This window comes from Grammomys surdaster, unplaced genomic scaffold (genome assembly GCF_004785775.1).
Source record: "Grammomys surdaster isolate TR1022 unplaced genomic scaffold, NIH_TR_1.0 125669, whole genome shotgun sequence".
In the NCBI taxonomy this organism is placed as follows: domain Eukaryota; kingdom Metazoa; phylum Chordata; class Mammalia; order Rodentia; family Muridae; genus Grammomys; species Grammomys surdaster.
In genome coordinates, this window is record NW_021620506.1 from 346,202 (window position 1) to 374,169 (window position 27,968).

General features: G+C 45.4%; 1 protein-coding gene across 1 annotated transcript in view; it reads left to right on the forward strand.

Annotated features, from left to right (window-relative positions):
- Chat (choline O-acetyltransferase) overlaps positions 1–27,968 on the forward strand; it is a 51,793-nt gene that overhangs the window by 17,128 nt on the left and 6,697 nt on the right. The window contains exons 7-12 of the mRNA XM_028787542.1: positions 16,786–16,955; positions 19,108–19,208; positions 19,962–20,090; positions 22,634–22,756; positions 24,435–24,576; positions 24,730–24,792. Coding sequence (XP_028643375.1) covers positions 16,786–16,955; positions 19,108–19,208; positions 19,962–20,090; positions 22,634–22,756; positions 24,435–24,576; positions 24,730–24,792 — 728 coding nt within the window. The remainder of the gene's footprint in view (positions 1–16,785; positions 16,956–19,107; positions 19,209–19,961; positions 20,091–22,633; positions 22,757–24,434; positions 24,577–24,729; positions 24,793–27,968) is intronic.

Below are 27,968 nucleotides of genomic sequence, written 5' to 3' on the forward strand. Positions count from 1 at the left end.
GAGGGAGAGGGAGAGGGAGAGGGAGAGATCAAAACAGTTATAAATTTGAAAGACATCAGATCCTAAGTATCATTTAAAGTTATGGGCCAGATGAGATCATCTGGAAATGGAACAGGGTCTCAGGGTTAAGCAGAGAAAGATTCAATGCATCCTGGCAAGTACAAGAAAGCCAGAGATTAGAAAGGGGAGGAGGAGAGAGTGTTCGGCCACATGCAAGGCTTGAGAGCCTAAGAAAGAATAGCTCAGAGAGGAGCTACTCAGCTTTTCAACCTTGATGTTGTCTGTGAGCTCCACAAGGCTATGGCGAGAGGGGAGGAATTACCAGTGCATATATGAGCAGAAATGACAGAAGGGAATTGTTGATGAGGTCAGCGACTAGAATCAGCACATGTGGGTGACTGTTCGGAAACTTGGGAATTTAAAAAAGCAGAATACTAGGGCTTTTCTAGAAGAGGGTAAGGGCCAGGAAACAGGTAGAAGGAGAGGCGAGTAAGTGCACAGTTGTGGGCAGGCAAGTGCCTCAAAGGACAGGGATAAAGGGAGCTGCTGAGGAGGGGGTGGGTAAAGGGTAGGGAGTGTTTGCAAAGGTGAAACCAGATAGAAGCAGGGGATTCGAGACCCATGGGGGACTATAGAGAGCCTCTCAGAGGTGGCTCCTGATCAGGGGCGGGCAGAATCATGGTGTGAGCTAGGAGAAGTGAGGGCGGGATTCTGAAGACAGAGAAGTATGTAAAGAATCCTCTTGCAGAGGGTTAAGAAACATCTTTGGAATAATATCAAGGTTTTTGGACTCTCTGGGCCCACGTAGGATGGTTTTGGGAACTATCAGTCTTAGCAAATGCTACTTAACAGTATTACAGTAGACATGTACACATGTAAACACACACACACACAGAGTTCAGCTTCTCTGAGGAAATGGGGGTGGGTGGGCAAGCCGTGCTTTGATGCTAGAATCTGAGTGGAGTTAGCTGCTGTAGTAGTATTCTCAGGTTGCCATGGCCAAGTGTCACAGGCTGTGGCTAACAATAGAGTGAATTGCCTCATGGTTCAGGAGGCTGAAGTCCACCACCAGGGTCCACAGGGCTATTTTCTCCTGAGACCTCTCTTAGTGCCTTGCAGGTGACAACTTCAGCCTGTGACTCCACACGGTCATTTATATGTGTGGGTCTGTGTCCTAGCTACCCCCACCTTCTTAGGATCCATGCTGATGAGACCCCATTTAATTTAATAAACCCTCTCAGAGGTAAGGGGCTGGTTTCTGATAGAGATAAGTTCCCCGATGGGTACTATGGTCAGTTAGAGATGAATATGGTCCAGGAATAGAAAGAAGGAATATGGACTCACGCATCCATCCACATGGATGTTCAAGTTGCAACAAATGAGGATGACAGTGGTAACATGAAGGGAGAATGTGATTCAAGAGTGCAAACACTCATGCCAGGGAAGAGATGGGTATAGTGTAGTGACAAGGAGCCAATGAAGGGGAAAAGGGAACTAAAAATAACTACAGTCTCTAGATCCAAATGGAAGAGGATGGGGGACAGGGATTGCTGAGAAGGCATCTACCCAACTTGGCCCTGATATATAGAGATGAAGGAAAGCAGTAGTGTCTTATCACAGGACACTGAGTAGGAACACTCGGGAGCACCAGGCTCCAGTTGAAGCAGGTGGATGGAGCATTTATAGACAGGCTAGCCATGCACTAGGTGAGGACCAAGTGCTATTGGGGAAAACATGAAGACAGAATAGGAGGAATCTCCATGGCCAGCCATACTCCTCCATTCATAATGTCTAGGAAGTTGCTGTCTGCCAGATGGTAGGGCCCAAAGGAACTTGGTGATACTGTTGAGCCATTCCCAGATGTCACAGATCCCAACTCCCAGCTGAAGCCCAGGAGTCCTCCCTCTGGGTTGGCACATGGCCAGTGCTATCCAGCAGACTGATATGATGCTGCTCATAGGAAACGTGCCCTCTAGTCAGAATGAGTCCTCCTCCAGTCAGCTGAGAGCCAGTGTAGCAGGGGATTAGCCATGCCAGTTCTTTACATTGCCAGCCTTTCTTCTTCCGGACTTTATCCCTGAGCCTCTACACAGTCCCCAACTAGGACTGGTCCTCTCGGTGAGCTCCCAGGTCAGTGAGCCCAACACTCTGTCCTGACAATGAGTGGCTTATGAGGAATCCAGGGACCACCAGGGGTGCAGGGGAAGCAGACTGCCTGTTGTAAAGTCCATTCCTTCCCTAATCCCAAATTGAGTTTCCCCTGCCAAGCCTACTCAGACACCATACCTGCTAACTACCATTGGTAACCCCAGCATCTATGGCCCAACACTGACAGTCCTCTAGGAGGCTTTGGTGCCAGGGCACACAGGCTACAAGCAGAGACATATTTCAGACAGCATCCTGAAGGAATGCGCAGCCACATACTTGACCTGTCATAGCTTAGGAGACAGTGAATCCTAAGGCCCAGCAAACCATACAGTGATATAGGTTGTCTGATTATATGAAAATCCTTTAAAATGCTGAAAAAGGAGAGAGAGAGAGAGAGAGAGAGAGAGAGAGAGAGAGAGAGAGAGAGAGAGAGCGAGCGCTATTCCCAAGTTTCAGGGATTTTCCAGTATGGTTGGTGTGGGCTAGGATTCCATTTTTAAAGCCCACTGTCACCCTCCAGTGAAGCTATGGTTGGGACCCACTTACTCATATTCCAGCCTCAGCACAAGCTCCTCATTTTGCTCATGGCCTTGACCTGGGCATTTCCGTCCTTTGTCAGAGCTTTCATTTTGCCTACAATGTAGAGATATTTTTATCCACATGGCCTCTGCAGCATTCTCCTAGCCTTAGAGGTAGTGGCTGGAGACACAAGGCACCTAGCTCCCCAGCCTGAGGTCTACATGACAGGGGAGAGGGGCAGAGTCTGAAGATGAACTTGGGGCCTCAGAAGGGCCTGTGTATCGTTGGAGGACCTTCCTCCCCACCAAACTGTGAAACTGTGGCCTCCTGAACCCAGGAGGAGCTAACACCATTATCATGGTCTGGAAATTTAATTAGACGTTCAGCCCTGAGTCTGGAAGACTACAGTGCTTGTCAATTTGTAGGAGAAGTATGGCCAGCTTGGAGAGGCCCCCCGAGCCCTCTAGCTTTCCTGGGCCCTGTGTGGTGATCCTGGGAACAGACCTTACAGGCAGATGCTCTGCATTTACACAGCCCGTAAATATTTATCCCCAGCAGCCAATTAGAGGCAAGGCATTGCTTCCAAGGAGGGAGCTGACAGAAGGTGGTTGCAGCTGCATGAGGCCATGGTCATGGTTTACAAGAACCACTCAGGAAGGGGGCAGAATGCTGCTTAAATATTGTCATCCAGAGCTCAGCAAGTCTGTTGGCTTTAAAACCAATTACACATTAGCAATAACAGCCTCTCTGATTTAATTGGCCCAGAAAGACCTCCTGAGCTTTCGAACTGGAATACGATTTTCTTTCTCAAGGGAGGGAGGGTCTGAGGCTGTGCCCCTTTCTGCAGCAGAAGCATAGAGACCTCTGTGGTGAGCGCATCCAGAGGGGAGAATGAGAGATCCAGAGCCAAAGGTCTGCTGTTGAGCTGCCCCTCTTGTCAGCTACAGCCTGGGATTCCTGTTCCATAGTGAAGACCCCAGCCTCCACCATGGGTCATGTAGTCAGAGACAATGGCTTGCAGACTTGCAGGCTTCATGGGTCTCTTCCCCACTCTTCCTACATGGCATCCTAACTTATTAGCCTTTTACCTTGGGTGCATTTTGTCTCCGATGCCTTCTACATGTCATATTCTACACACACACACACACACACACACACACACACACACACATGCACGCTCTTGAGCACACACCTTTTTAAAAAAAACCTCTCTGACCTTCACTTCTCCAGCCTTTGCCTTCCATTTTAAGCATTTAAAGTCTAAAGCATATGGGAAGTGGGTTTTGCTTATCTGCCCCACACCCACCCCACTGCCACCCTTGCCCCAGTTCCAGAGCAGTGGGACTCCTTATGTCCTCTCTTCTTGGAAAGGGAGCTTAGAACAAGTAGAAAGAGTTCAGTTTGATTTTTGAGTTTCTCTCTCTCTCTCTCTCTCTCTCTCTCTCTCTCTCTCTCTCTCTCTCTCTCTCTCTCTCTCCTTGAAAGAGGCAGGGGCAGGGGCAGGGGCAGGGGCAGGGGCAGGGGCAGGGGCAGGGGCAGGGGCAGGCATATCTCTGTGAGTTCATGGCCAGCGTGGTCTACGTATCAACCTCCAGGACGGCCTGGACTACATAGAGAGGCTCTGTTTCAAGCAAACAAACACAACTCCCCCAAAAAGAAAATAATTTTTCATACAATATATTCTGATCACAGTTTCTTCTTCCAAATCTCCAGATCCTTCCCACTCCCCTGCCCGCCCATCTCTGCACTCTGGTGGTTTCAATATGCTTGGCCCATGGGAAGCGGCACTATTAGGAAGTGTAGCACTATTGGAGGAGGTGTGGCCTTGTTGGAGGGAGTGTGTCACTGTGGGGTGGGCTTTGAGGCTCCTATGCTCGGGCTCTGCCGAATGTGGAGTGAGAGTCTCTTTCTGGCTGCCTTCAGATCAAAAGGTAGAACTTCTCCAGAACCATGTCTGCCTGCATGCTGCCATGCTTTCTGCCATGATGATAATGAACTGGACTCTGAAACTGTAAGCCAGCCCTAATTAAATGTTTTTCTTTATAAGAGTCCCTTGGTCATGGTGTCTTTTCATAGCAATAAAACCCTAAGACACATTTCTTCTTTCTCTTTCTCTTTCTCTCTCTCTCTGTCTTTCTCTTTCTCTTTAGAAAACAGGCAAATATAAGAACAAACTAACCAGAATAAAACAACAGCAACAATGACAAAGGATAGGCACAAGAAATATCCACACACACATACAGATACACACATACAACACAATACAGATACACACATACACACACCCATACAGATGCACACACATACAGACACACAGATATGCACATACATACATACATACATACATACAAGCACACACAGAGATACACACATACATATAAACACACACACACACACAGATACGCACACCCCCAAAAGCCTCCAAATCCATAAAAATACAAAAATCAGAAACTATAATATACAAGCAAGAGATTGATAAGATAAAAGAAAACCTAAACAATACAATATGAGACAAAAAAAATCTACAAAAATACTGTCGAGGTTTTTTGTTTGCTTGTTTGTGTGAGCCATCTACTGGGCATGGGGCCTATCCTTAAGTGTGATTTATATACCCAGTGAGACTCCCATGGAGAAAACTAATTTTCTTTGCAAGTGGTTGTCAGTTGGAGACAGCTTCTTGATTAGGGGTGGGGGCTCATGTCCACTTCCCTTCTCAGTGCTGGGACGCATCTGGCTTGCACCCGTGCATGCTGCCACAGCCTCCTGAGTTCATATTCACATCTGTCCTCTTGTTGGAAGACACTGTTTCCTTGGTGTCCTCTGTCACTTCTGTCTCTTACACTCTTTCTGCCTCCTCTTCCTCATAGCTCCCTGAGACTGAGGGGAGGAGCTTGACGGAGACAGGACTGAGTGCTCTCACTCTGTGCACACTGTCCAGCTGTGGGTCTGTATCCATTGCAGGAGGAGGCTTCTCCGATGCTGGTTGAGTCAGACACTGAGTCCAGGTCCTTGTGGCCGCTAAGGGTCCCTGGTAGAAAATGTTTCTAGGTATCAGGGCTGTCAGAGAGGAATGGGAATGGACAGAAAGGAGGGCGGAGAGGGTTCACAAGAATGAGGAAAGCTGGTGCACACCAAGGTTAGGCCCAGTCCCCAGGAAGTGTAGATTGGGAGGGGTGGATCTGCAAGACTCGACGGATTGTAATGGAGGGCAGGAAGAAAAGTTAAAAAAAAAAGGTTTTTTTTTTTTTTGGCATAAGTATAGATGTTCCCAATAACATAGAGAGAGACCACATGTCTCTGCTTACCCAAGAGCTGACATCTTGCAAAGCTATGGTACAATGTCTCACCCAGGGTGCTGACAGTCAGTTGCGGGAATTTCTACCGCTTCAAGTGTTCTCTGAAGTAGACTTTTGAGCCATGCTTGCCTTTCTCCCACCTCAACTGCTCTTTACCCCTGGCAACCACAGTACTCTCAATTTTTATAACTTTGTTGCTTTAAGAATATTATATAAATTAAATCCTATGAAATATGTGGTCATCAGAATTTTTTTTAACTCAGCATAATTCTCCAGGGGTTTATTTATTTTTGATGTTTCTGGTTTTTGTTTGTTTGTCTTGACAGGATTTCTCTGTGTAGCCCTAGCTGTCTTGATACTCGATCTGTAGACCAGGCTGGTCTTAAACTCAGAGATCTAGCTGCCTCTGCCTCCCAAGTGCTGGAACTAAAGGCTCCTGCCACCACACCCAGCTTAGCATATGGGTTTTTACAGGAATATGTCTACATTTCTGGAGAAATGTTCAGGCATGAAGCTAGTGGGACATTACAGTTGCCTGGTAAGCTTTATTTTATTATTTGTTTTTATTTTATCTGTGTGGGTGTTTTTCCTGCATACATCTCTAATGATGAGTATCCAAGCGTCACCTAGGTATCATCTTTGACGACACATCACTTCACATCCTGTGTATTTGCTAATTGGATTTTTTTCACTGTGAAGTTGCTTATATATTCTAGATGCAGGTTGTTGAATACATGGGTTGCAAATATTTCATACTAGTCTATAACTTATCTTAATGGAACATTCTAATGAACAATAAGTCTTTATTTCATTGTGGTTTAATTTATAACTACAATTGTACTTTTCATGTTGAGACTAAGAATTCTTTATTTAGACTTAGATGTCAAAAACCTGTGGGTTTTTTTTTCTGGAGTTTTGTAGCGTTACAGAAATCCATCTTGAGTCGGTTTCTGGATAAAGCATGTCAGAGTTTCCTTTTCTTTATCCTGTGGGGGTTCCACTGCTTTGAGAACCTTTGTTGAAGAAATAGTTCTTATTCCTCCATTGAATGGTCCTTCCATCCTTCTGAATATCGGTGGGGCATATTTGGTGAGTCTGTTTTGGGGGTTCCACTTATGTGTGTGTTTATCCGTCTGCCAATATGCTATGGTCTTGTTTACATAGCTATACAATGGTCTTGGAATCCAATATACTATACTGATTCCTCCAGCTTTATTCCTTGTCAAAGTAGTTTAAGTGATTTGATTTCCTTTGCCCTTTCATATAGACTTTTGAATAATCTCATCTCTATCTAGAAAAACATTCTGCTGGGAGCTTGGTAAAAATTTTGTTAAACCCGTGTATCCATTTGGGGAAAACAGAACTTCACAATGCTGGGTCTCCAAAGCCTGTGCATAGATAGCATAGCTCCCCTCTTATTCTGAGTTGTCTTTCTTTCACTTGTGGTTTGTATTTTCAGCCTAAAAGTGTCCTGTATGTTTCTGTTAGGTTTAAATTGAAGTATTTAATTTTTATGAATTTTTATATTATCAGTTATTTAAGTTTTACAAATTATTATAATTGGGGTTTTCTTATTTTTATAAATGTTTGTCCATGGCATGAAAACTATACTGACCTTTTGTGTGTTGATTGTATCTCTTGTAGTATTGACAGATCCATTTATTAATTCTATGAAAGATTCTTTACATTGTGTGTGTGTGTGTGTGTGTATGTGTGTGTGTGTGTGTGTGTGTGTGTAAGTGTACATACTTGCTTCAGTAGAGATCAAAAACATTCTGCTGGAATCAAGCCTCTCCTTCCACTATATGGGTTCTGGAGATCAAACTCAGGTCATCAGGCTTGGGAGAAAACACCTTTACTCATTGTGACATCTTGTCAGCCCTCTGAGAATTTTTAATAGATTTCACAGGGCATCCTAAGAATTACTAAGGGTAACTAGTCACGTTATATGACAATGGGGACAATATTTTTTATTTATCTTTTATAAATCTTTTCTTTCTTATTACATTAGTCAGGTTGCTACCACTATGTTGAATAACTGTAGTGTGGCAAGAGTGGATATTTTTATTTTATCTCCGATATTAGAAAACATTCAGCCTGACTAGAACTTTATGATTGTTAGAATGTTGTGGTCCAGAGCACTCACTACCTTTCCACAACCTCAAAGCTAAGTAATTCACCAGAACATCTGAGATGTGCTGTCCTGTTGTAATCTGCCTATACAACGAGCCCACCGGTGTGTTTGAAACACATCCTTCCTTAAGACTTTTTCTTTCATTCTGTAACTATAAAAGTTCAGGAACAGCTTCCGCACTGCATGTTATTTGGGGCAGCCTGGATCCGTGTTCCCAGGTCATGCCATCCTTACCCGGCTCAATCCTCTTCAACTATACTAAAATTTAAAAGAAAGGAGTCAGGGTTTTTTTTTTTTTTAACTTATAGATCTATGAGCTAAAGAGCTTTTTATAGATTTTATTAAGTTGATGTTCCATTTTATTTTCTGAGTTTTTAAAAATAGTTATTTGTTTGTTTAATGTGTGTTTGTGTGTGTGTGTGTGCACACACACATACAGGGAGGGCCCGTGGCTCACATATGAAAATCAGAGGACAACTTGCAAAAGTCAGTTCTCTTTTCCTGTTTCAGGGATCAAATCCAGATTGTCTAGCTTAATGGCAAGTGCCTTCACCTGCTGAGCTACCACACTGCTCCGATTCTTACTGTTTGAAAAAAATTTATTACGAATGGATATTGGATTTGGCCAACTTTTTTTATATCAATTGTTCTGATAATGTGATAATGTGGCTTTTTTTGTTTTGATTTTATACACAAGGAACGTTGGTCTGTAGTTATGTTGTTCTCCTGTATTATTATACTTAAGTTGTGTTGGCAGTGTAATAATACAGTGGGATGCATTCTCCTTATAGTTTATGGAAGAAATCACACAGATGTTGGGTCCATTCTTCCTTAAGGATCTAGTAGAATTCTTCAGTAAAGACATCTGAGCCTAGAGGTTTACTGGAAGGATGAGAGGGCACATAAACATACAAAGCCAACTTCCTTAAGAGTTATAAGACCATTTCAATGATCTATTTCATCCTTAATGCATGAATTAGTTCATTTCATCTGACTTGTCAGATTTATGTTTGTAGTTGCTGTAATGTTTTTAATTGCATTTTTATATCTATGGAGGCCTAAGTGATGTCATCCATTCTGTTGCTGATATTGGTGATTCATTCTTTATCTTTATCTCTCTCTGTCTCTCTCTGTCTCTCTCTGTCTCTCTCTCTGTCTCTGTCTCTGTCTCTCTCTCTCTCTCTCTCTCTCTCTCTCTCTCACACACACACACACACACACACACACAGAGCACTTTAAATCTCTCTTTAACTGCCTTACCTAAATCTAATCTTTAAATTGTGTACTTATATTGCCATTCATTGTGGTCCATGTTTTATAATTCTATTATGATTCTCCTTTTAACTTATGGATTATTTTCAAATGCATTGTTTGACATGCAAATTGTATAATTTACTGTTGTTTCCTGTTATTTGTTTCTATTTTGTTTCCATCACAATCAGAGAACAACACACCTTTTCCATTTTTGAGGGCTGTTCTATGGCCCTAGATGTAGTCTGTTTTGCCATATGTTCAGCAGGTGTTTTGAAGGAATGTCCATTCTGCTACTGTTGGACGAAATACTATGTAAATGTCAGACACCTCCTGTTGGGTCGTGGTGTTGAGTTCTATGTCCTTGCTAAATTTATACCTAGCTGTTGTGTCCACCATTGGCAGAAAAGTGTTGATGTCTCAGCTACAATAGTACATTTCTATATTTTTCCTTCCTGTTCTGTTTTGCTTCACATGCTTGAAAAGTGTTTGTTACTTATAACATACATATTTCCATGTTCTCTTGAAGATTTACCCTTTACTTTTTATGTAATTTGCTCCTAGGCCTCTGGTTCTGTTATGTTTGAAGTATATATCATACAAATTCAGATTCATGACTTCTTTTGATTAATGATTGCATGAAATAGTACTTTCCTTCTTTTTGCTTACATCAAATTTAAATTCTATTTGACAGTAAGCTCTAGGAAGCATTAGCTGAGTAACATTCTAATATATTCTATCACCACCTGTCACTATTTCCAGTTGGTGTATTTAGATTATTTATACATAAAATAGTTATTGACGTGTTTGGGCTTAACTCATATTTTTGTTTTCTCTGTTTTTCCCTTGATTTTGACTTTTCCTTCTTTCTTCCTTCCTGTAGATCACATGGTCTTAAAAAAAATCTAGTGTTTTAACATTATCTCTTTATATAACCTTTCTAGATGTTCATGTAAGTATTGGGTTTATACAACTTACCAGTCTGTTGTGTTGAATGAACCAGCTCTGTTGAAGTGTAGAAAGCTTACCACTTTTCCTTCATTTATGATACACTCACCTTGTCTTTGTATATATTCAGAGCCATGTGAATCATCGCTACAGTTAGCTTTATACTAAAACATAAAAAACTCCAATGAACTTTTCACTCAGTTTTTCACTCTTCCTTGTGTCTTTTCTTCATTGGTAATGTGCCAGCATCCCCTATCACATCCGTATGTGTCGTGGAACTTTCTTTAGTTGTTCTATGATAGACAGGCTAAAGATAAATTCTCGCCCCAAGCCCAGGATCAAAGGCAAGCACCTACCAGTGAGTTAAACCTGTCTCTCACTTTTCTAAATGCTTCGATCTCTCCTCCATGTTAAAGGGTTTCTGTCTGGTAGAATTCTGTGTTCCCACTTCTCCTTCCATCCAGCCCCATGGGGTCTAGGAGGCAGTCCCTGCTGCTCACCACTTTTCTCCATAGATAGTGCTATTCCTGCCACTGCTTCCAGTTTCTGCCTCTGTTATTGATCTTCATTAATCTAATATGACACATGTTGGTGTAGATGTCTTTTAACTTACTCTGTTTGGGGTTGCTAGTCTCTTCCATCTTTAGATTGAGGACTTCTACTAATTCTGGGAGTTTTAGCCATTGTTCCTCTGAGTACTTCCTGTTCTGCTCTTTTTTTCCTTCTGTGAATATGATGAAATAATTGACATCTTCTGTGTTGCAGGTTTTGTAGGTGCTGTTAGTTCTTTCCTTCTCTTGTCTTTCTGATGTTATTCCATCTTTGAGTTCTCTTATCTCTTCTCTGCCTACATTCTGCTCTTGAATCCAACTATTGATTTTATACCTTTATATTTACTGGCATTATAGATTTACTTCTAAATGTTTTGTTTGTTTCTGTACATCTTTTTTTTAGAGTTTCTGTTTATATGTTGATGCTATGTATGGTGATGTTATAGGTTTATATACTGTTAACATTCTGCCTTTTTAAACAAAACCATCTTTTGAAACATGTTCAAAATTGCTTGTTGATGCACTTCATAATTACTGAATTAAAGATGTATGTCATATAATTTGAACACATCCTTCACTTTGCCAAGGTCAAACTTTCCACAGTCTTGCTGTGATGACTGGTTTCTACTAGGACTTGGGTGACCTGTGTTACGGGGCCCTGGGTGTTATGTAAATCTTCTGATTCAATTGTCTCACTCTGCTACTGATGCAGCAGGTGGTGGGAGAGGTGTTACCTCATCACACCTAGGTGAAGGCAGAAATCCAAGTCCTTCATTCTGTCAACACTCTGATTGGGAAGGTAGTTTTTATTACTGCTAAATGAGGGTTCGGGGTGTCTACATGTTTTCTGTGGTGCTGTGTGAAAGATGGTAGGGCGGACTGGTCATCATTTAGTGGAAGTTCCAGCTTCCATGAGAGACCTTGGTGTCTCTATCCTCAGAGGTGGAGGTGCCTCAGTACAGATCAGTGATAGCACACCAGGTTCTCTGCTGGCCTTGAGGTGGCAGCAGGGGTAGAGCTGCTAGGTTATAGGTATATATATAGAGTTGGGGACTTGTACAGTATTCCTGTTGATATTTGGCTGAAGTAGAAAGGCTATTATCTAAGAATTTTCTTTCCTTTTTGTGTGTGTTTGTGGGTTTGCTTTGTTTTTGTTGTTTGATTTGCTTTGCTTTTTGTGGGGGTAGGGTCTCTTTATTATGTAGCTCTGACTGGCCTCAAATTCACAGAGACACACCTGCATCTGCCTCCTAAGTGCTGGAATTAAAAGTGAGCGCCACTACACCTTGCTTACTAAGAGTGCTCTATTCTGCTGTAGATGGAGAAAGCAGGTCTGTGTAGGAACTTTTTCATTGTAAGCGTTCCTGTTTGTGTTTTTATGTTCTGATTTCTTTCAATACAGATGCTAACTATTTTAGATAAAAAGGAAGGAGGAACTCTCTCTCTATGTTGGTTTACTTAAGATGCCATAAAAAAAAAAAAAAAAAAAACACCACAGACTGGGTGAAAGTGTCTAACTTACAGGACCTGGGAGTCCAGGACCAAAGCATCAAAAGGATGGTTTCTCTTGCAACTTCACTCTTGATTGCAGACTTCCACCTTCTCACTGTGTGTTTCAAAGTCCTTTTCTCTGTGTCAGTATTACTGGTGCCTCTCCTTATATGGAGCAGTCCTGTTGGTGGATTACAGCCCCTGCTTATGGCTTCATTTAACCTCAGTTACCATTCCAATGGTTCTTTCTCAAAATTCAGTTGTATTGGAGGCTAGATCTTTAATATGTGGTTTGTAGGGAGTACAAGTCAGCCTCTCACACCCAAAGGACCCATCACTACACTGCTTTTTAGGCTGTGAGATTCCTGTCTGGAAGACTTTCCTCTTTCTATCTTCCAAAGCCTTCCTATGTTTGTTTTAAATATAATATTTATCTATGATATCTAGTGAGAGGGATGGGGAAAAAACCTAGTCCATTTTCCTGGAAGATGAGACTCTCCCTCTTGAAAGATTTAAAGGCGATTTTATAACTCAATTCAAATTGGTTCTAATTCACAAGAGACAGGTTTCATTGATAAAGACATACTTTAGTTGCCATCTCGGCCCCTGGGAACTGGGATGATAAAGATCACCTCTCCAAGGCCATAGATTAGAGGAAAATATCAAGTGTCTGATGGAAGTTTTATCTTTCAAAAGAAGATATAATCCGATCTTTTAGGAAGGAGACTTGTTATGACCGACATGGTAAACAATTAGAAGCTCCATGTCCCTAAGACTTCCAGGACCTCATCTCCATGGACAGAAGTGGGATTTGTACCATTACCTGATGCACACTAGAGAAGGCAGGGGTCCTGGACAGGGCTGGATATACATATGTGTGTGTGTGTGTGTGTGTGTGTGTGTGTGTGTGTGTGTGTGTGTTAGAGAGTAGTAAGTCTGGAATCTTCTGACTTCCGAGGCTCTGGAATTTCCACACCATGGAAGCTGTGAGCCCTGGAGTGTTAGCGTCAGAAGGAATTCCTTACTACTCAAATCCCACCTCTCATGAGTAAGAAGGGGATTCTTGAGGAAGATTGATTCACTGATTACGCATGGAGGTCACGAGACAAACAACCCCTGCCACAAGCCTCCATCCCACCACCCCGTGTTTCTATTACACTCGGGCCTCACCCGTGGTAGATGAGTTTGGGTGTGCTTCATTTCCTGCCTTACACAATAAACTTGTCAGGATTTGACGGATCAGCACTTGCATTCAGGAGTTCATTTGCAAGGCCACCTGGCTTCCCGGCTCTCCTGTCCTGCCCCCATTTCAGCTTTGCCTAATGAGCCACGGCCTGGTTCCTGGTGAGTGGTGCTGAGCTTCTGGGCCAGAGATGGCCAGCATTTGATAGTAAGGCCTCCCAGCCCCTCCTCAGGGATCTCTCTCTGTCTGAAGGAGGTCAGGCCACTAGCATGGAGAGGAACAGCCCGTTTTCTGCTACAAGCCTGAGCTGTGCGGCTGAGAGGAGTGTCCCAAGCTCTCACTGTCCCATCCAGAGGTTGGATCAGGCTTGCAGCAGCTTCCTTCCTAGCTGGACGAGCTATGGGCTTCCAGGAGTGCTGCAGCCTGCCTAGTCCACACTGATTTGGGTTTATTTCTAAGAAATCCTGGTTAAGGAAGACACAAGGTCAGGCTTTTAGTATTCACCAAGAAATGGCCAGGAGGGCGAGGATATGTAGCATTCTAGCTGCCCGTGGCCCCTCATCAGCCAGCAAGGTCTTATTCTTCCCATGTTTTGAGTCATCCTTGGCTCTACTCCAAGCACACCCCCTTGCCCAGAGCTTCTTGCTGGGAGGATTCCTCATTCCCGAGTCTGACCTTCTTGGTGTTCTGCTCCCAACTTGGACTTGGGGTTATATAGCTGAAACAATTCCAACCTTCTCCAGTTACTGGGCAATTACTATCAAATCTCATTAAGAAAGGCCTTAGAAACGTCCTACAGTCAGGTTATTCATTTTCTTTTTTCCTTGCCCTGCAAGTGGGATGTGAGACTGTTGCCAGTCTCCTACTATAGTACACAAGCCTAAATTGATGCCTGGCACATAACAGGTGCTCAGCAAAGGCTGGATAATAACCTCACAGCACTGTGGTCACCTCATCTAAATCCACAACCTTCACCCTTAAGCTGAAGGACAGTAGGTTTATCCCTCAGCTCCACCCATGTGGCTGGTGGCTGCTTTCAGCTCTCCCACTGTCCTCTATATTAACTCCTTCCTGGATGCTTCTCCTCTCCCTCTGACTATTCAGATTTGACAACGGACTGACCAAACATACCTTCCCCGTGTTTTGAAGGCACTGTCTCTACTGGGAGTCTAAAGAGACCCTCAGCACAGCACACCACATAAGGCTTAGTGCTATGGCTATCTTCATGGATGCATGCCAGAGAAAAGAGGGGGGGCGGGGTGTGTAGAACCCTATAGTAAAGGGGAATCTCTACCCTGTTCCCAGGCTACTTCTCCTACCTCTCCACTAAACTTATGAGCAATGGGCCATAGATTCTGGTCCTTAGTGGGGCCTCGACCATTCCTGTAAGGCTACTGAACTGCTGCAGGCCTATCTCTTACCCGGTCACAGATCTCACTCCCATCCGGGCCAGGCTGAGGAAAGTGCCCTGAAATCCGTTACTAACTATGGATGCTCTTCTTTGCCCACATGAACAGAGATCTTATCTTCAATGAATGCACAGACTTGGAAAAGTACCCAGACCTGGGAGGCTCCATAACAACCACTTTGAGGACCTAGGATGACAGCAGGGTCACACACTGTGTATAGAAAGCAGCAGACATATGGAAGGGTGACAGCCCTGTGTGCAGGAGCTGCAGAGTGTGGAGGAAGGTGGGAGGGGCTTCTTGGAAGTAAAGAGAAGGATGTGACCCAGCGTACCCTCCCTGTGCTCTGAAGGCACTGGTTAGACTGGGATCCCAACCCCTTCCCCTGCCCTCTTCCCCCCTCCCCATCCCCCTCCCCCCCAACTGCCACACAGCACACAGTGCAAGGCTAAGCACCATGGCTATCTTCAGGCTAGAGAGATGAGGGGCATGGTGGGGAGAGCAGGCACTCGCTTTTTTTTTTTTTTAAAGATTTCTTTTAAAAGTTAATGTATGAGTATCTACATGTACACCAGTATGCCAGAAAAGGACCCAAGATCTCATTACAGATGGTTGGGAGCCACCATGTGGTTGCTGGGAATTGAACTCAGGACCTTTGGACGAGCAGCCAGTGCTCTTAACCACTGAGCCATCTCTCTAGTCCCACTTGGCTTTCTTGCCTCTACATTTCATTGGAAGAATTTAGATCTTCACTCACTTCTAGCTGAGAGGAGGCCAGAAGCTGTAGCTTTAGTCCATGTGCAAAGCTAAATGCAGGGTCCTCTGGGGGAGCAGGGAGGCTGTGGATACAGGCAACCACTGCCAGGCAGTGAGTGCCTGGTGATGCCTGATGCCACATCCCACACCATCTGTGCCTAGGGCACTCTCACCCCAGCCCAGAGGCTACAGGGTGTCTCCATTCTGTCACAGCATCCGGCTCCACACAGGCCATACTCAGCCCTCTCCTCTGGGCCTTGAAGTATCTCCTTGGAATTTTAGACCAAAGCTGGTTTTGGCTTATGGTGGACTTGAAATTCTGATGAACTTCAAAGCAAAGGATGGGTTACTAACACCCATGACCAGGGTGATGTGGTAGAAAACATACACTACCTCAAGAAAGTCACCTGTAGAGAAGACAGAAACAGCAGAGGCGGCAGCAGGTGCGCACGCTTGGTCCCACCTGCCAGACGGGCTTGTCAATCTCTTGGGGGAGTGTTTGAGGCTTTCTATAAGAATAAGCAGTAGACTCCCTGATAACATATGTTCTGCATACCTAGCGGCTGCTAGCCTATCTGTCCCGATAAGTGAGGTCTATGTGTCTGAACTAGTCTTAGCCAGCTCATTAAGTTACAGCATCAGCTGTAGTCTTACCCTTCCCCTGCAACTCCGGCTCTGAACCAACCCCAGGGAGTAACGGAGGGCAATCAATACCTTTCCTTCAGATTCTCATGTGAAACTGGCTTATTTAAAATTTCCAGGGACAAATTTAAGTACTCAGAAAAAGTCAGAGTCAACAATCAATGTGCACAGATATGGCAGTGTCTGTGCCGGAGTGACTGAGGTGCTGTTGGACAGGGGAGTGGAAGCGAACAGGACTGAGGACTGAAGCATCCCCTTCATCTGGGCAGGCAGAACCAGTGGCCCCACACTGGGTGAAGCTCTGGGCACTGCTAAGGGTCAACAGTCTTGACTACTGGGTAGAGCAGAGGCTCAGGACAGGACATCTGACTGCATGGCCCTGTCAAGGCTGGCAGGCTGCTGGCAGCATGTGAGACTCTGCAGGTGCCCCAGACTGAGGCCGCACTCACCTGTCCTACAGACTCCACCAACCGGGACTCCCTGGACATGATCGAGCGCTGCATCTGCCTGGTATGCCTGGATGGTCCAGGCACTGGAGACCTCAGTGACACGCACAGGGCCCTCCAGCTCCTTCACGGTGGAGGCTGCAGTTTGAATGGAGCGAATCGCTGGTATGACAAGTCCCTGCAGGTAAGTGCCCTATTAATGGCCCTGCAACTGCATAGACTCTTCCGGAACAGGCCAAAGGTGCATGCTTTTGCTGTCTTCTGACATTCAGACTGAACTAGTGATGCCACCTCTAGATTAGCCATGTGTAGGACCCAACTAAAACCTCCCTGACTGTCCGGCCACTGTGTGGGAAGAGCTTGGTCACACCTGGGCTCCTTTCCCTATCTCCATCACACTCTGGAGTGGAATACTACCCACCTATTTACTCAGTAAATCAGGATTCAGCAGTTAAACAGGATTCGGGTCTGACCGGGGATGCCTGCTCTCCTGAATGTCCACCACCTGTCTTGACCATTTCAACACATAAAAAGAAGCTAGGCAGCCCAGCATTCGATAAATGCATCCCAAGGACCAATCAAATAATCCATAGCTTTTCATTCACATGCATCACGATAACATCTTATGTTGGCTTAGAGGAAAACACTCTTGCAAATGGATTGTACTCTAGGTTGCCATTCCTTCCAGACCTCTAGCCCCCTGCAAACCCTGCAACCTGTCAATACCTAACACAACCTTGTTTATTTACAATGCCACCACACTCTCACAGTGGCCGTATAAAAGCAAGTTAACCATCTCTCTGGGTTGCGCCAGCCCACCTCCACAAACATTTCTCAGCAGTGTCTCATTTTCTCCTCGTCCCATCCCCGCATCTGGTGGGTTATCTTCTTTATTGGTTTGCATAGTGATCCTGTTATTTCTGATGAGTTCTGCTGCAGCTGAGCTGGCTGTTTAGCCTCCACAGTGCCACTAATGGCTTGGATTCTCTCACAGAGAAGTGGTTGGAATGAAATTATATAATGGATGTATGGGACACAGAGCATAGTAAGGGTTGGGTACAGTTTTACAAAGACCTATTTTCTTCCCTCTAAGTGACAGGGACAAAAAGGTACCTGTAGGGTGTGAGTGCAGCCTCCCCATTTTGTAGAGAAGACAGAAATTAGATGAGCCAGGGGTGCTACCGAGATGTCATGGACCTGAGCTTGAGGGGATGGAAGATGAGTCTCCCCGTGGAAAGAAAGATTGTTGGTTGAGGGAATCAAGGAACGATGCATACTTAGAGACGCTCTGTGGGTGTGTCATTGTTTGTTGGCTAGATCGTTGAGATATGCTGAGATTCTGGTGTCTGGCACAGAGAGCCAAGACTGGAGAAAGTGTGGGGAGAGGCATCTCAAAATGTGTGTGCTGTGGTCCACGGGAATGCTTTCAGCAAGCACCTAGGAGCTCATTCCTTTGTTCATTTATTTGTGCATTTACCAAGGGGAGACAGCGTGAGGAACTCCAGAGCACCCTGCTTCACGTGGGGTTCAGCCCAAGAGTCAAGCCTCATCTTTCCCAATATTTTCTCTTAATACTTTTGAGCCTTGAGAATATTCCTTTCCATGGTGAGCTCAACATTGTCTCGTAAAACTATGCAAAGGGGTCTAAGGATCCTTTGTTTCTAATTTTCATCTCAATCCTGTGAGCTGCTTTACTGGGATGATTTAAATGAGTCCTCGGGTAGAGAGGTTTGAAGGCTTTGGTGGATGTTTCCTCGCTCAGCAGACAAAACAGCAGACTGAGATCTGTTGGCTGTTGAATAGAGCATGCTCCCCACACCTTTCCCACCAAAGAACCTGTTCTTTCTCCTGACAGATCTGCTTTCCACCAAATACATCATTATATTTTATTCATTTATGCAACACAATTACCAGCAGTTGTTCTGGGGTGGACACTAGATTTTGGGAATAAACTCAGTGGTGACCAATAGCAGCAGAGTCGGTCTATTAGGCAAATGGATGCTGAAAGCACTGGAGAATGGAGTCTGCTGTGCACGCAATAAAGGACAAACAGGACTGAGAACCCACTCAGGCCTATAGACCATGCACCAGACAGTATGAGCTCACTAAGAACCCTGGACTGCTGCAGCGCAGAACTTGGGCTGCCCTTCCACTGCCTAGCACCCTGTAGGAAGAGCTTCCTTGAGACTTCCACACTGTTGGGTACCTGCAGCCATTTGTAGCATTCTTGTTAGGAATCAACAGTCCTTGGTATCCTTGGAGGAGAAATGCCCCCAAGAGGTCAGGGGCCCTAACCCAGGCCCAGGGTCAGCTCACCTGCTTCTTCTCTGTTGCAGTTTGTGGTGGGGCGAGATGGCACCTGCGGTGTGGTGTGTGAGCATTCCCCTTTTGATGGCATCGTCCTAGTACAGTGCACGGAGCACCTGCTGAAACATATGTGAGTCTGGGCAGAGCAGAGGAAGACCTCAGAGGGCTGCCATGCCGAGCCAGGAGAAACTGGGATGTCAATCCAGAAAATGGCTGAGCCAAAGATGAAATTTGGAAAGAAGCTCAAAGACTGCAAAATGAGTGTTATGAGCCACAGATGGGAGGTGCAGATTGGGCAGGAAACAGGGCAGACAAGGAGAAGTGGGGGGATCCAAGTGTTGATCCAGGGAGCTTAGATCAATCTTTCCTCTTGGCCCTGAGACAGTGCCAGGTACCTGGTGGCCCAGCACAAAGGAAGGTCTCCTCCATCATGGGCTACATCCCCAACTTTCATGCTGCTAGGCCGAAGCCCTGCTTGTCTATCCCTTAGCACAATGCATTTCTTCTAGCTTTTGTGGTTTTGCTCACTCTCTTCTCGGATGTAGTGTCCCAGTCTCTTCCACAAAAGTCGTTGGCATGACAAAGACACAAACCAGCCTTTGGAGACACAACAACTCAGCTTGCTACCACGTTACAAACTCTCATAAGGACAGCCTAAACATGGCTGAACACTACAAATGATACATGTTAGAGTCAGGTGGAAGCAATTGGGATCCTGGCTCTATCACAAATGGAGTTGGGTTTGTCTGCCCAGTGGGCAGCTCAGACACCCTAAATTTCAGGGGCTGTGCACAGCAACAGCTAAGATGCTTGCACAGGAAAGCCATGCTGCCCACAGCCCTTGGCTGTAGGGTCTCAGGAGGTTGTCTCTTTGCGTCTACAGGATGTCAAGCAACAAGAAGCTCGTCCGAGCCGACTCAGTGAGTGAGCTCCCTGCTCCCAGAAGGCTGAGGTGGAAATGTTCTCCAGAAACTCAAGGCCACCTTGCCTCCTCAGCAGAGAAACTTCAAAGGTGAGGGAACTTCTACACTTTCCCACCCCCAGTAGCTGCTGAAGCATCCTGGAAGATTCCAAAGGCCCCTAGGACTCTGCTTCTCTCCAGGCCCCGCCCATTCTCATCCTCCATGGAGAAGGAGTCAAACTAAAGAGGAGTTATGACTCTCAGGAAATAACCTTGCTCAAATGTCTACCATTTTCATAAGATGCAAACCTGAAGCTATTTTTTTCCTGCAGGTTTCACCTGACTAAGCAGATTCAAGGCTGGGAATGGATTCCCTGCTTTGAGGGAGTGATAAAGAACTGCTTTGAATAGGTCATTTGAATTCACGCTATTTCCATTTGCTTGAATTTTACACTGTAACTTGACAAGGGGGCCTTTTCCCAGGGGAGGAGCTGGCCCTGGCCGTAGCAGACAGAGGCAGAAGGGCTAGCCATGTGTTCCCTTTGTCGGTCTCTGGGTAAGAATACCCATTCACTCATCAAACTCCAAGAGCTCTAATCGTGTGTGTGCCAGGTCTGTGGTAAAACACTGGGACCTCGGAAATGAATGGGCCCGGGCTTATCCTCCATGCTCTAGCGGAAGAAGATAAAATCATGTACAAGCTATGAAATGCCCAAAACAAAGAGGCGTGGAGATTAGAACCTGCAGATAGACAAGGGGTCGAACTCTGCCTGGACAGTGAGCAAGGGTTTCAAAGGATGAGTAGCAGCTTGAGGGGATGGTATACAGGGAAGAGTCAGGACAATGGCTTCTATAAGCCTCAGTAGGTTCATAAAATCCAGGCTGGTATGGAGACAGCAAATGAGAAGATGGCTGGAATTGGGACCTAAGAGAGAAGCTGAACCATGCTGTGAAGAGCCTCCCCTGCCTGTGATGAGGAGCACCTCCTGCTTAGGAGTTGCTGGAGAGCCAGTGAGGAGTCTATAGGGGTAGCATAGGTAGGCAGGGCATAGTGTGGCCAGGCTGAGAAACCTAGGATGGGGATGCTTCTCGCTTGGATCCGCTGTGGAGGCAGCCTTAGTGAATGAGAAAGGGGGTCTCTGGGTTTCCGTGGAATGTTGTTGACATCTTATCTTTGATGGTGGGGGTCCACGGTGAGCGGGCTGTCAGAAGAGGGAGATGGAGGAAAATAGCTGAAGGGTCTGCTTATTCTCAGGGACCTGTGTCCTTCTATGTCCTCAAGCTTCTCCCTAAAATGGGGCATGAGGTGTTACCTGGATCTATACAGTCCATGAGAGGTAGTGTGCCAAGGTGAGCAGAGTCTGGGGAGGGGGCCGTTTCTGAGTGGCCAAGATGACAGAGAAATCTGCCCAAGGAGTCTGTCAAAAGGTAGGAGGTCTTTCCTGTTCCCAGCATCTGCATAACTCCTCATAACTCAGCTCATGAGAGGCACAAGGTCTGAGTTAAAGGTGAGTGGTGGATAGCAGATATAGCATCAAGTCCTAGGGACAGAGTGAGTCAGGGAAGGTTCCTCCTCCAGGAGCTGTGCTTACACCTGGCTGAGCTAGTGACACACACCTTGCTGGCAATGCTCTCCCCCCACAACCCCGGAGACATCAGAGCAGACCCCAAACTCATTATGAGAGAGGATACTGGCCAATACGGGGGTGGCACAGGCATCTCTGTGTAGATACAGGGACGTTTTCTGATTCTTTCCTGGTAATGATAGGCATATTCTGGGAAGCATGCCCAAGTGAACTGTCAGATGGAATGCTTTAGAGTCTAGAAGCATCCTGGAGGAAGGTGTGGCTTTCAGGATAGAGGCAGAGGGTTAGAGGATAACCAAAGCCAGTTACACAAAGATGTTACCATCCAAGCCAGGTTTCAAACAAGAATCAAAGTTTAGAAGCAGAAGGAAGGTGTCACAAATAGGGTGCTGCCTGAGCTATGGTCTAGAGGTCTGGGACTCACAGGGGCTGCCTTGCAGAGCTAAGGAGAATTGATTGGGTGGGTTAGCAGTCACTGGATAAAATCGGGCTTCTGTTAACAAGTAAAACATTGGGTGAGTAAAGCTCCAGTCCTCGCTGGAGTTACCATGTCTGTCTGTCAGATCCCAAGTCTTTTTGCCCCAGAGCACAGCAAGGAGAGACTGGATGACAGCTGGCTGAGAAATTAACTGTTAGGACAGTTGAGTGTCCACAGGGACACTGGACCACACACAGTTTCTACACCAGTCACATACATGTTCTTTGTCAGGCCTGCTTTGTAGGCAGCCAGCTGGTAGGAGTCTGTGTGGATGAGGCTTTCTCTGCCCATGTAAATGTCTCATTTGTATGCTCCTCCCACTTTGCTGTTGCAGCCAGGCCCACCTCTCCCTAGAAGGGTCCCTCTGGGATGAGCTCACCTGCCTAGATGAGCTCCAGTTCCAATGTGCCTTCTGCCAGTTGCATGGGTGAGGGTACATGTCTGACACCCTAGGTATTTCTGGATGATAAGGGCTATGCACTCACTCACCTTCTGGACCTAGGACATGTACGAGGGTCAGAAAACATGGGTGGGTTCTGTGGTATAGGAGTCTTATCTTGCATGCAGAGTATCTTCTTTCTCTTCCACAGAATAGTGAAGAATCTGGATTTCATTGTTTATAAATTTGACAACTATGGAAAAACATTTATTAAGAAGCAGAAATGCAGCCCTGATGGCTTCATCCAAGTGGCCCTCCAGCTGGCCTACTACAGGTGAGCAAAGGCAAGATAAGCCTGTGTGCCCAGGTGGGCTACTGGATGAGATGCTTTAGAGTCTAGAAGCATCCTGAAGAGAGGTGTGGCTTTCAGGGTTGGGGCAGAGGGCTGGAGGATGACCAAAGCCAGCTGCAAGGAGATGTTACCATCCTAGCTAGGTTTCAAATCGGAATTAAAGTCCAGAAGCAAAAGGAAAATGTCACAAACGGGGGACTGCCTGAGCTGTAGTCCAGGGATCTGGGACTCACAGGGTCTGCCTTGGAGAGCTGAGGTGAATCAGATGGGTTAGGAAGACCAGGAACTTGTAGGGACTGCTCTTTACCTGATTTCCTCCACTCATCAGAGTCCCTGTGATGTGACCCACACCTCCCTGGTCTAGCTTTGTTCAGGGCACTGGGAACAATGACCCCCTTCCCCTAAGTTAGTCCGGCCAAAGACCTGAGGATCCCTACTGATCTTTTCCTTTATTTACCCACATCCTCCCATATCAGTTCTCCAGTTTTCTCTCAAACCTGCTGTTTGCCCTCCCGACCACCACCGTCAGACCCTCAGAAGCTACGAGCAACCTCGCTTGGCCAGTTGCGGCACAGGCCCCAGAGATGGCTGCTCCTACTTGTCCCCTCTCTATGGTCTTGTCTTCATGAAGAGTGGGCATGGACATATGCAAATCAGACCTACCACTCTGCTGCCTGGCACTCCTGGGATTCATCCTTGTGATTTGGGGCCACCCCGTAAACTTTTTGACCTTTAGATCTTCGCTTTAGCCACAAATCTGTCCTCTCACCTGCCACCTTTCAGAGGTCTGTCTGGAGACACACTTACCAGGAGCAATCCTCTTAGGCTCCGTTGTCCCCCGGTTCTCTATGATATTGAACTGACTGGCAAAAGTGTACCTCCTGTCTGAGAGATAGGTGTGGGGCCACAACTTGTTATGTGACAGTGGGCTCTCATTCATCTCAGTCCTATGGTTTTTCTTTTTCCTCATAGTCAACTCCATGGATGTTACTGACTGATGGGGAGTGGGGATTCTGCTGGTCAGGGATGCGAGCCCAGGGTTGCTCACCTGGTCCCATGCACAAGGAGAAAGGAGTTTTAGACACTGGCATGAGCTCTGCTAATGTGGCCAGGAAACTAAAACAACATGTGCAGATACCAGACACAGTTTTTCCCACAAGATACACCTTGATGTCCTGGTGGGCCTGGGCATCTGTCCACACTCACCGTATTTACAGGCTTTGACCAGAGGTCATGGCTGAACCATTTAAAATAAAGCAGGTGTCCATGGAAGATGTACATGAAAAACTGCACACTCATCTGACTCTGCGATATTAATCAACACTCAGTAGGTCTCACAGGAAATTCCAGGTTTCCCTACAGATTGGTGGTGGTTTTTTTGTTTGTTTGTTTGTTTTGTTTCAAAAAAAAGCCACCTCTTCATTTTATGTCAACACGGTGTCCCCAGTGTATAAAAGCGTGCATGGTTCTTCATATCAAAGACTTCCCGGCATTCATCTCTGGAATTCTCCTCTAGAATTCTATTAACATTAAAATGAAATACTGAGCCACGTCATGTCAGAGCTATGAAAATAAAGCCTGCTGGAGCTATTTCTCTTTCAGGATTTATGACTCCCTGAGAACAAATTACTGTTTGCCATCCATCTTTTATCTCGTTCAGGCTTTACCAGAGACTGGTGCCCACCTATGAGAGTGCATCCATCCGCCGCTTCCAGGAAGGTCGGGTGGACAACATCAGATCATCCACTCCAGAGGCACTGGCTTTTGTGCAAGCCATCACTGACCACAAGGCTGCCATGCCGGTAAACCCCATCTGCCTTCAGGAGCCACAGGGAGGCCAGAGAGGCCAGGGAGGCCAGGGAGGCCGCCATGGGCTACAGTGCACTTTGTTCACTGCACACGGGTTCCATGGCTACAGCTGCCCTTCCACAGCTGACCCTCTTCTTTGTTCTTAGGCTTCTGAGAAACTGCGGCTGCTGCAGACAGCCATCCAGGCCCAGACTGAGTACACAGTCATGGTGAGTGGCCATTCCTCACTAGCGCTGACTGCTCAGTGACTTGGCAAGGCTGCCCCTCTCTTATTTTTATTCATTTTTATTTTATTTATTTCTATGGCAGAGGGATTGAATCTAGGCTTTTACACATGCTAGGCAAGTGCTATAGCACTAAGCTATATGTCAAGTCCTCTTTTTTTTTTTTTAACTTTTTATTTGAAACAGAGTCTCTTCAAGTTGCCCAGGCTGGCCTTGAATTCACCATGTAGCCCTGGTTGGCCTTTAATATATGATTCTCTTACCTTGGTCTCCCAAGTGTCTGAGATTGGTTATAGTCTGGTTCCACTTGGGATGATCTTTCTCTTATTTCTACATCATAGGCAACACACCCTTCCTGCTTTCCTCAGGTTTCACCACAGGACAGTAAGTGGTGTTTGAAACCTGTTGACATAACTATAATGATAATAATAGCTCACAATATGTATGGCACTTTACAGTATTTATAGGAACCATCAATTTGGGGGGTGGGGGCAGCTTGATGAATATTGGTGGCTTGTTCCCTGGCACACTGGAAGGGAGTCAGAATTTATTATCACCTGGGGCTGATTTCCCCTCTTGTTTTCTATATGCTCATTTATGCCGCCTGTGAACTGAAGGTCTTTGCTGAAAATTAATAGTGAAATAAAAATTGTATGAGGACTATTTCTCTAGTTTGAGGGAATAATTTATTTTGCAATATTGCAAAGCTATTATTTGCATGCAAACAAGAAGAAACTTGAGCTAGTGATCAATGTGTTAATTACAGATCACTCAAAAAACAAGCAGGATGGCAAAAATCGATGAGAAAGATTGAGCAGATTTTTCTGTATGTACTTGAAAGCAAATCTAACATATTTCTGGATTTTAGAATTCATCAGTGTAGACTTTCTTTTAACTCAGTCCCTGATTCATCTCAATAGCTATGTTTGCTCTGTTTAAACACTGTATTAGCCAAGTGTGTATTAGCTCAGGCCTGTACTCCAAGTACTCAGGAGTGTGAGGCAGGAGGATCACAAGTTCAAGGTGAGTGTGGGATCTGAGTGAGACTTCATCTCAAAAAGCTCTTAGCTTTTCTACCACTCTAGCAAACAACTGAGACAATCAAGCAATCACCATAGGGAAGTAAATAACAGAGACGACCAGCCAATCAGTACAAGGAAGCAAATAACGGAGACAATCAGCCAATCAGCACAGAGAAACAAATAATGGAGCCGACCAGCCAGTCAGCACAGAGAAGGAAATAATGGAGACAATCAGCCAATCAGCACAGAGAAGCAAATAATGGAGACAATCAGCCAATCAGCACAGAGAAACAAATAATGGAGCCGACCAGCCAGTCAGCACAGAGAAGGAAATAATGGAGACAATCAGCCAATCAGCACAGAGAAGGAAATAATGGAGACAATCAGTCAATCAGCATGGAGAAGGAAAAGTCTATTTTGGCTCACAGTTTCAGGGGCTTCAGTCCATGGTGGGTGGCTTCCAGGGCTTTTAGGCTAGTAGAAAGGCACCACACTGTGGTAGGGAGCATATGATGAAACAAAACCATTCCTTTTTGTGGCAAAAATAAAATAAAATAAAATAAAATATAATAAAATAAAATAAAATGGAAAGAAGACAGGGAGGATCTGGGATGCCGCCATCTGCCTCAAGGGCATATCTACAATTACAGGAAAACCTTCTACTGAGCTCTACCTCTTAAAAGTTCCACAACTTCCCAATGACACCAAGCCTTTAATGCATGAGTCTTTGGAGACATTTCAGATCCAAACTCCTGTAAGTGCCCACTCCGTAGTCAATTAATTTCCTCCCTGCTTCATGCCAGGCTAAGTGCTATATACAAGAAATAAAATTTGCCATCCCTAAGCGCTACCAGCAGGTATTGAACAAGGAGTCATAGTAGAGGTGCTTCAAAGTTATGTCAAACCCACATAATGAAGAGTCCTAGGAAGTTATAGAGAACGTGGAGGAGCAAGCTTCTTCCTCTGCTTTGAAAAGCTGAGAGGCCTTCCCAGAGGAAGCAGTCGTTAATGTGTGAAGGAGGAAAGGGGAGGAAAGCTAAGGAGAGAGCATCACGTTGTGAAGGCAAGAGTCTTGTGAACATGATATATCTGACAGGATGAGCAGCTCAGTGTGTGCAGCTTGTGAAGGACTGAGGAGAACTGGATTGTCTGTTACTTCAGTGTGGGACAGAAGACAGACAAGCTACATTAGGGGAGTACCAAGCAGAAACTCTATGATACTAGAGAAATCTGTAGCTGGGCTGAATCAAAGGGATGAAGAGGAACATATGGACTTCTGATTCAACAATGAAATTCTCTAGAACAGAGGAATTTTAAGCCATATTCATATGAAAAGAGAATTGGAGAGAAGGCAACTGGTAAAGCATTAGTGCTGAAAAGTAGAGCAAATAGCAGCTGGCTTTCCACGGACAAAGATGCTGGAAAGCCCAGAAAGCTGAGGTGCAGCACCTCGGGGCAGCTCAGACATCAGGGACACAACAAAAATAGGGATGTTAAAAGGAGAGGTTTGGCTGATGGCTTTGTTTGTTTATCCTGCTGTAACAAAATCTGGTGCAGTGCATAATTTATTAAAAAAAAAACCTAAGATTTCCCACACTTCTGGGATCTGGGAGTCCAAGTTCAAAGGATCAGTCAGTGAAGTTGTTGGTCTCTGCTTCCAAGACGGTTCCTGTTTCTGTGTCCTCCAGAGAGGAAGGCTGTGTGATGTTCTTGTGGCCAAGGTAGAAGGCAGGAAGGTTTGAAGTCGTGTGGTCTCTCTTATAGGGGCCTTCACATTCCAGTGACCTGATCACTTTTTTAAAGCAAGGCCTCTTAGTAATGGTCTCTCTTATAGGGGCCTTCACATTCCAGTGACCTGATCACTTTTTTAAAGCAAGACCTCTTAGTAAATTTCACTGTCTAGTAACTTTTGAGATATGAAATTTTTGTGATTCCGAGTTCACCCCATCACTGGGGTGTGGGAATGCCGCTGTCAGGTGTTGGGCTTGAAGGAAGCACTGATACACCACTCAGGGGGTGGGAAAATGCAGCCTAAGATATTGGAGGCTGAAGGCTGGAGTTACCTGACTTCAGCAGGTGCTCAGATGAGTCGGGAATGGAGGGCCTGGAGTCCATGGGCCTGTAATGAGGAACCTGGGG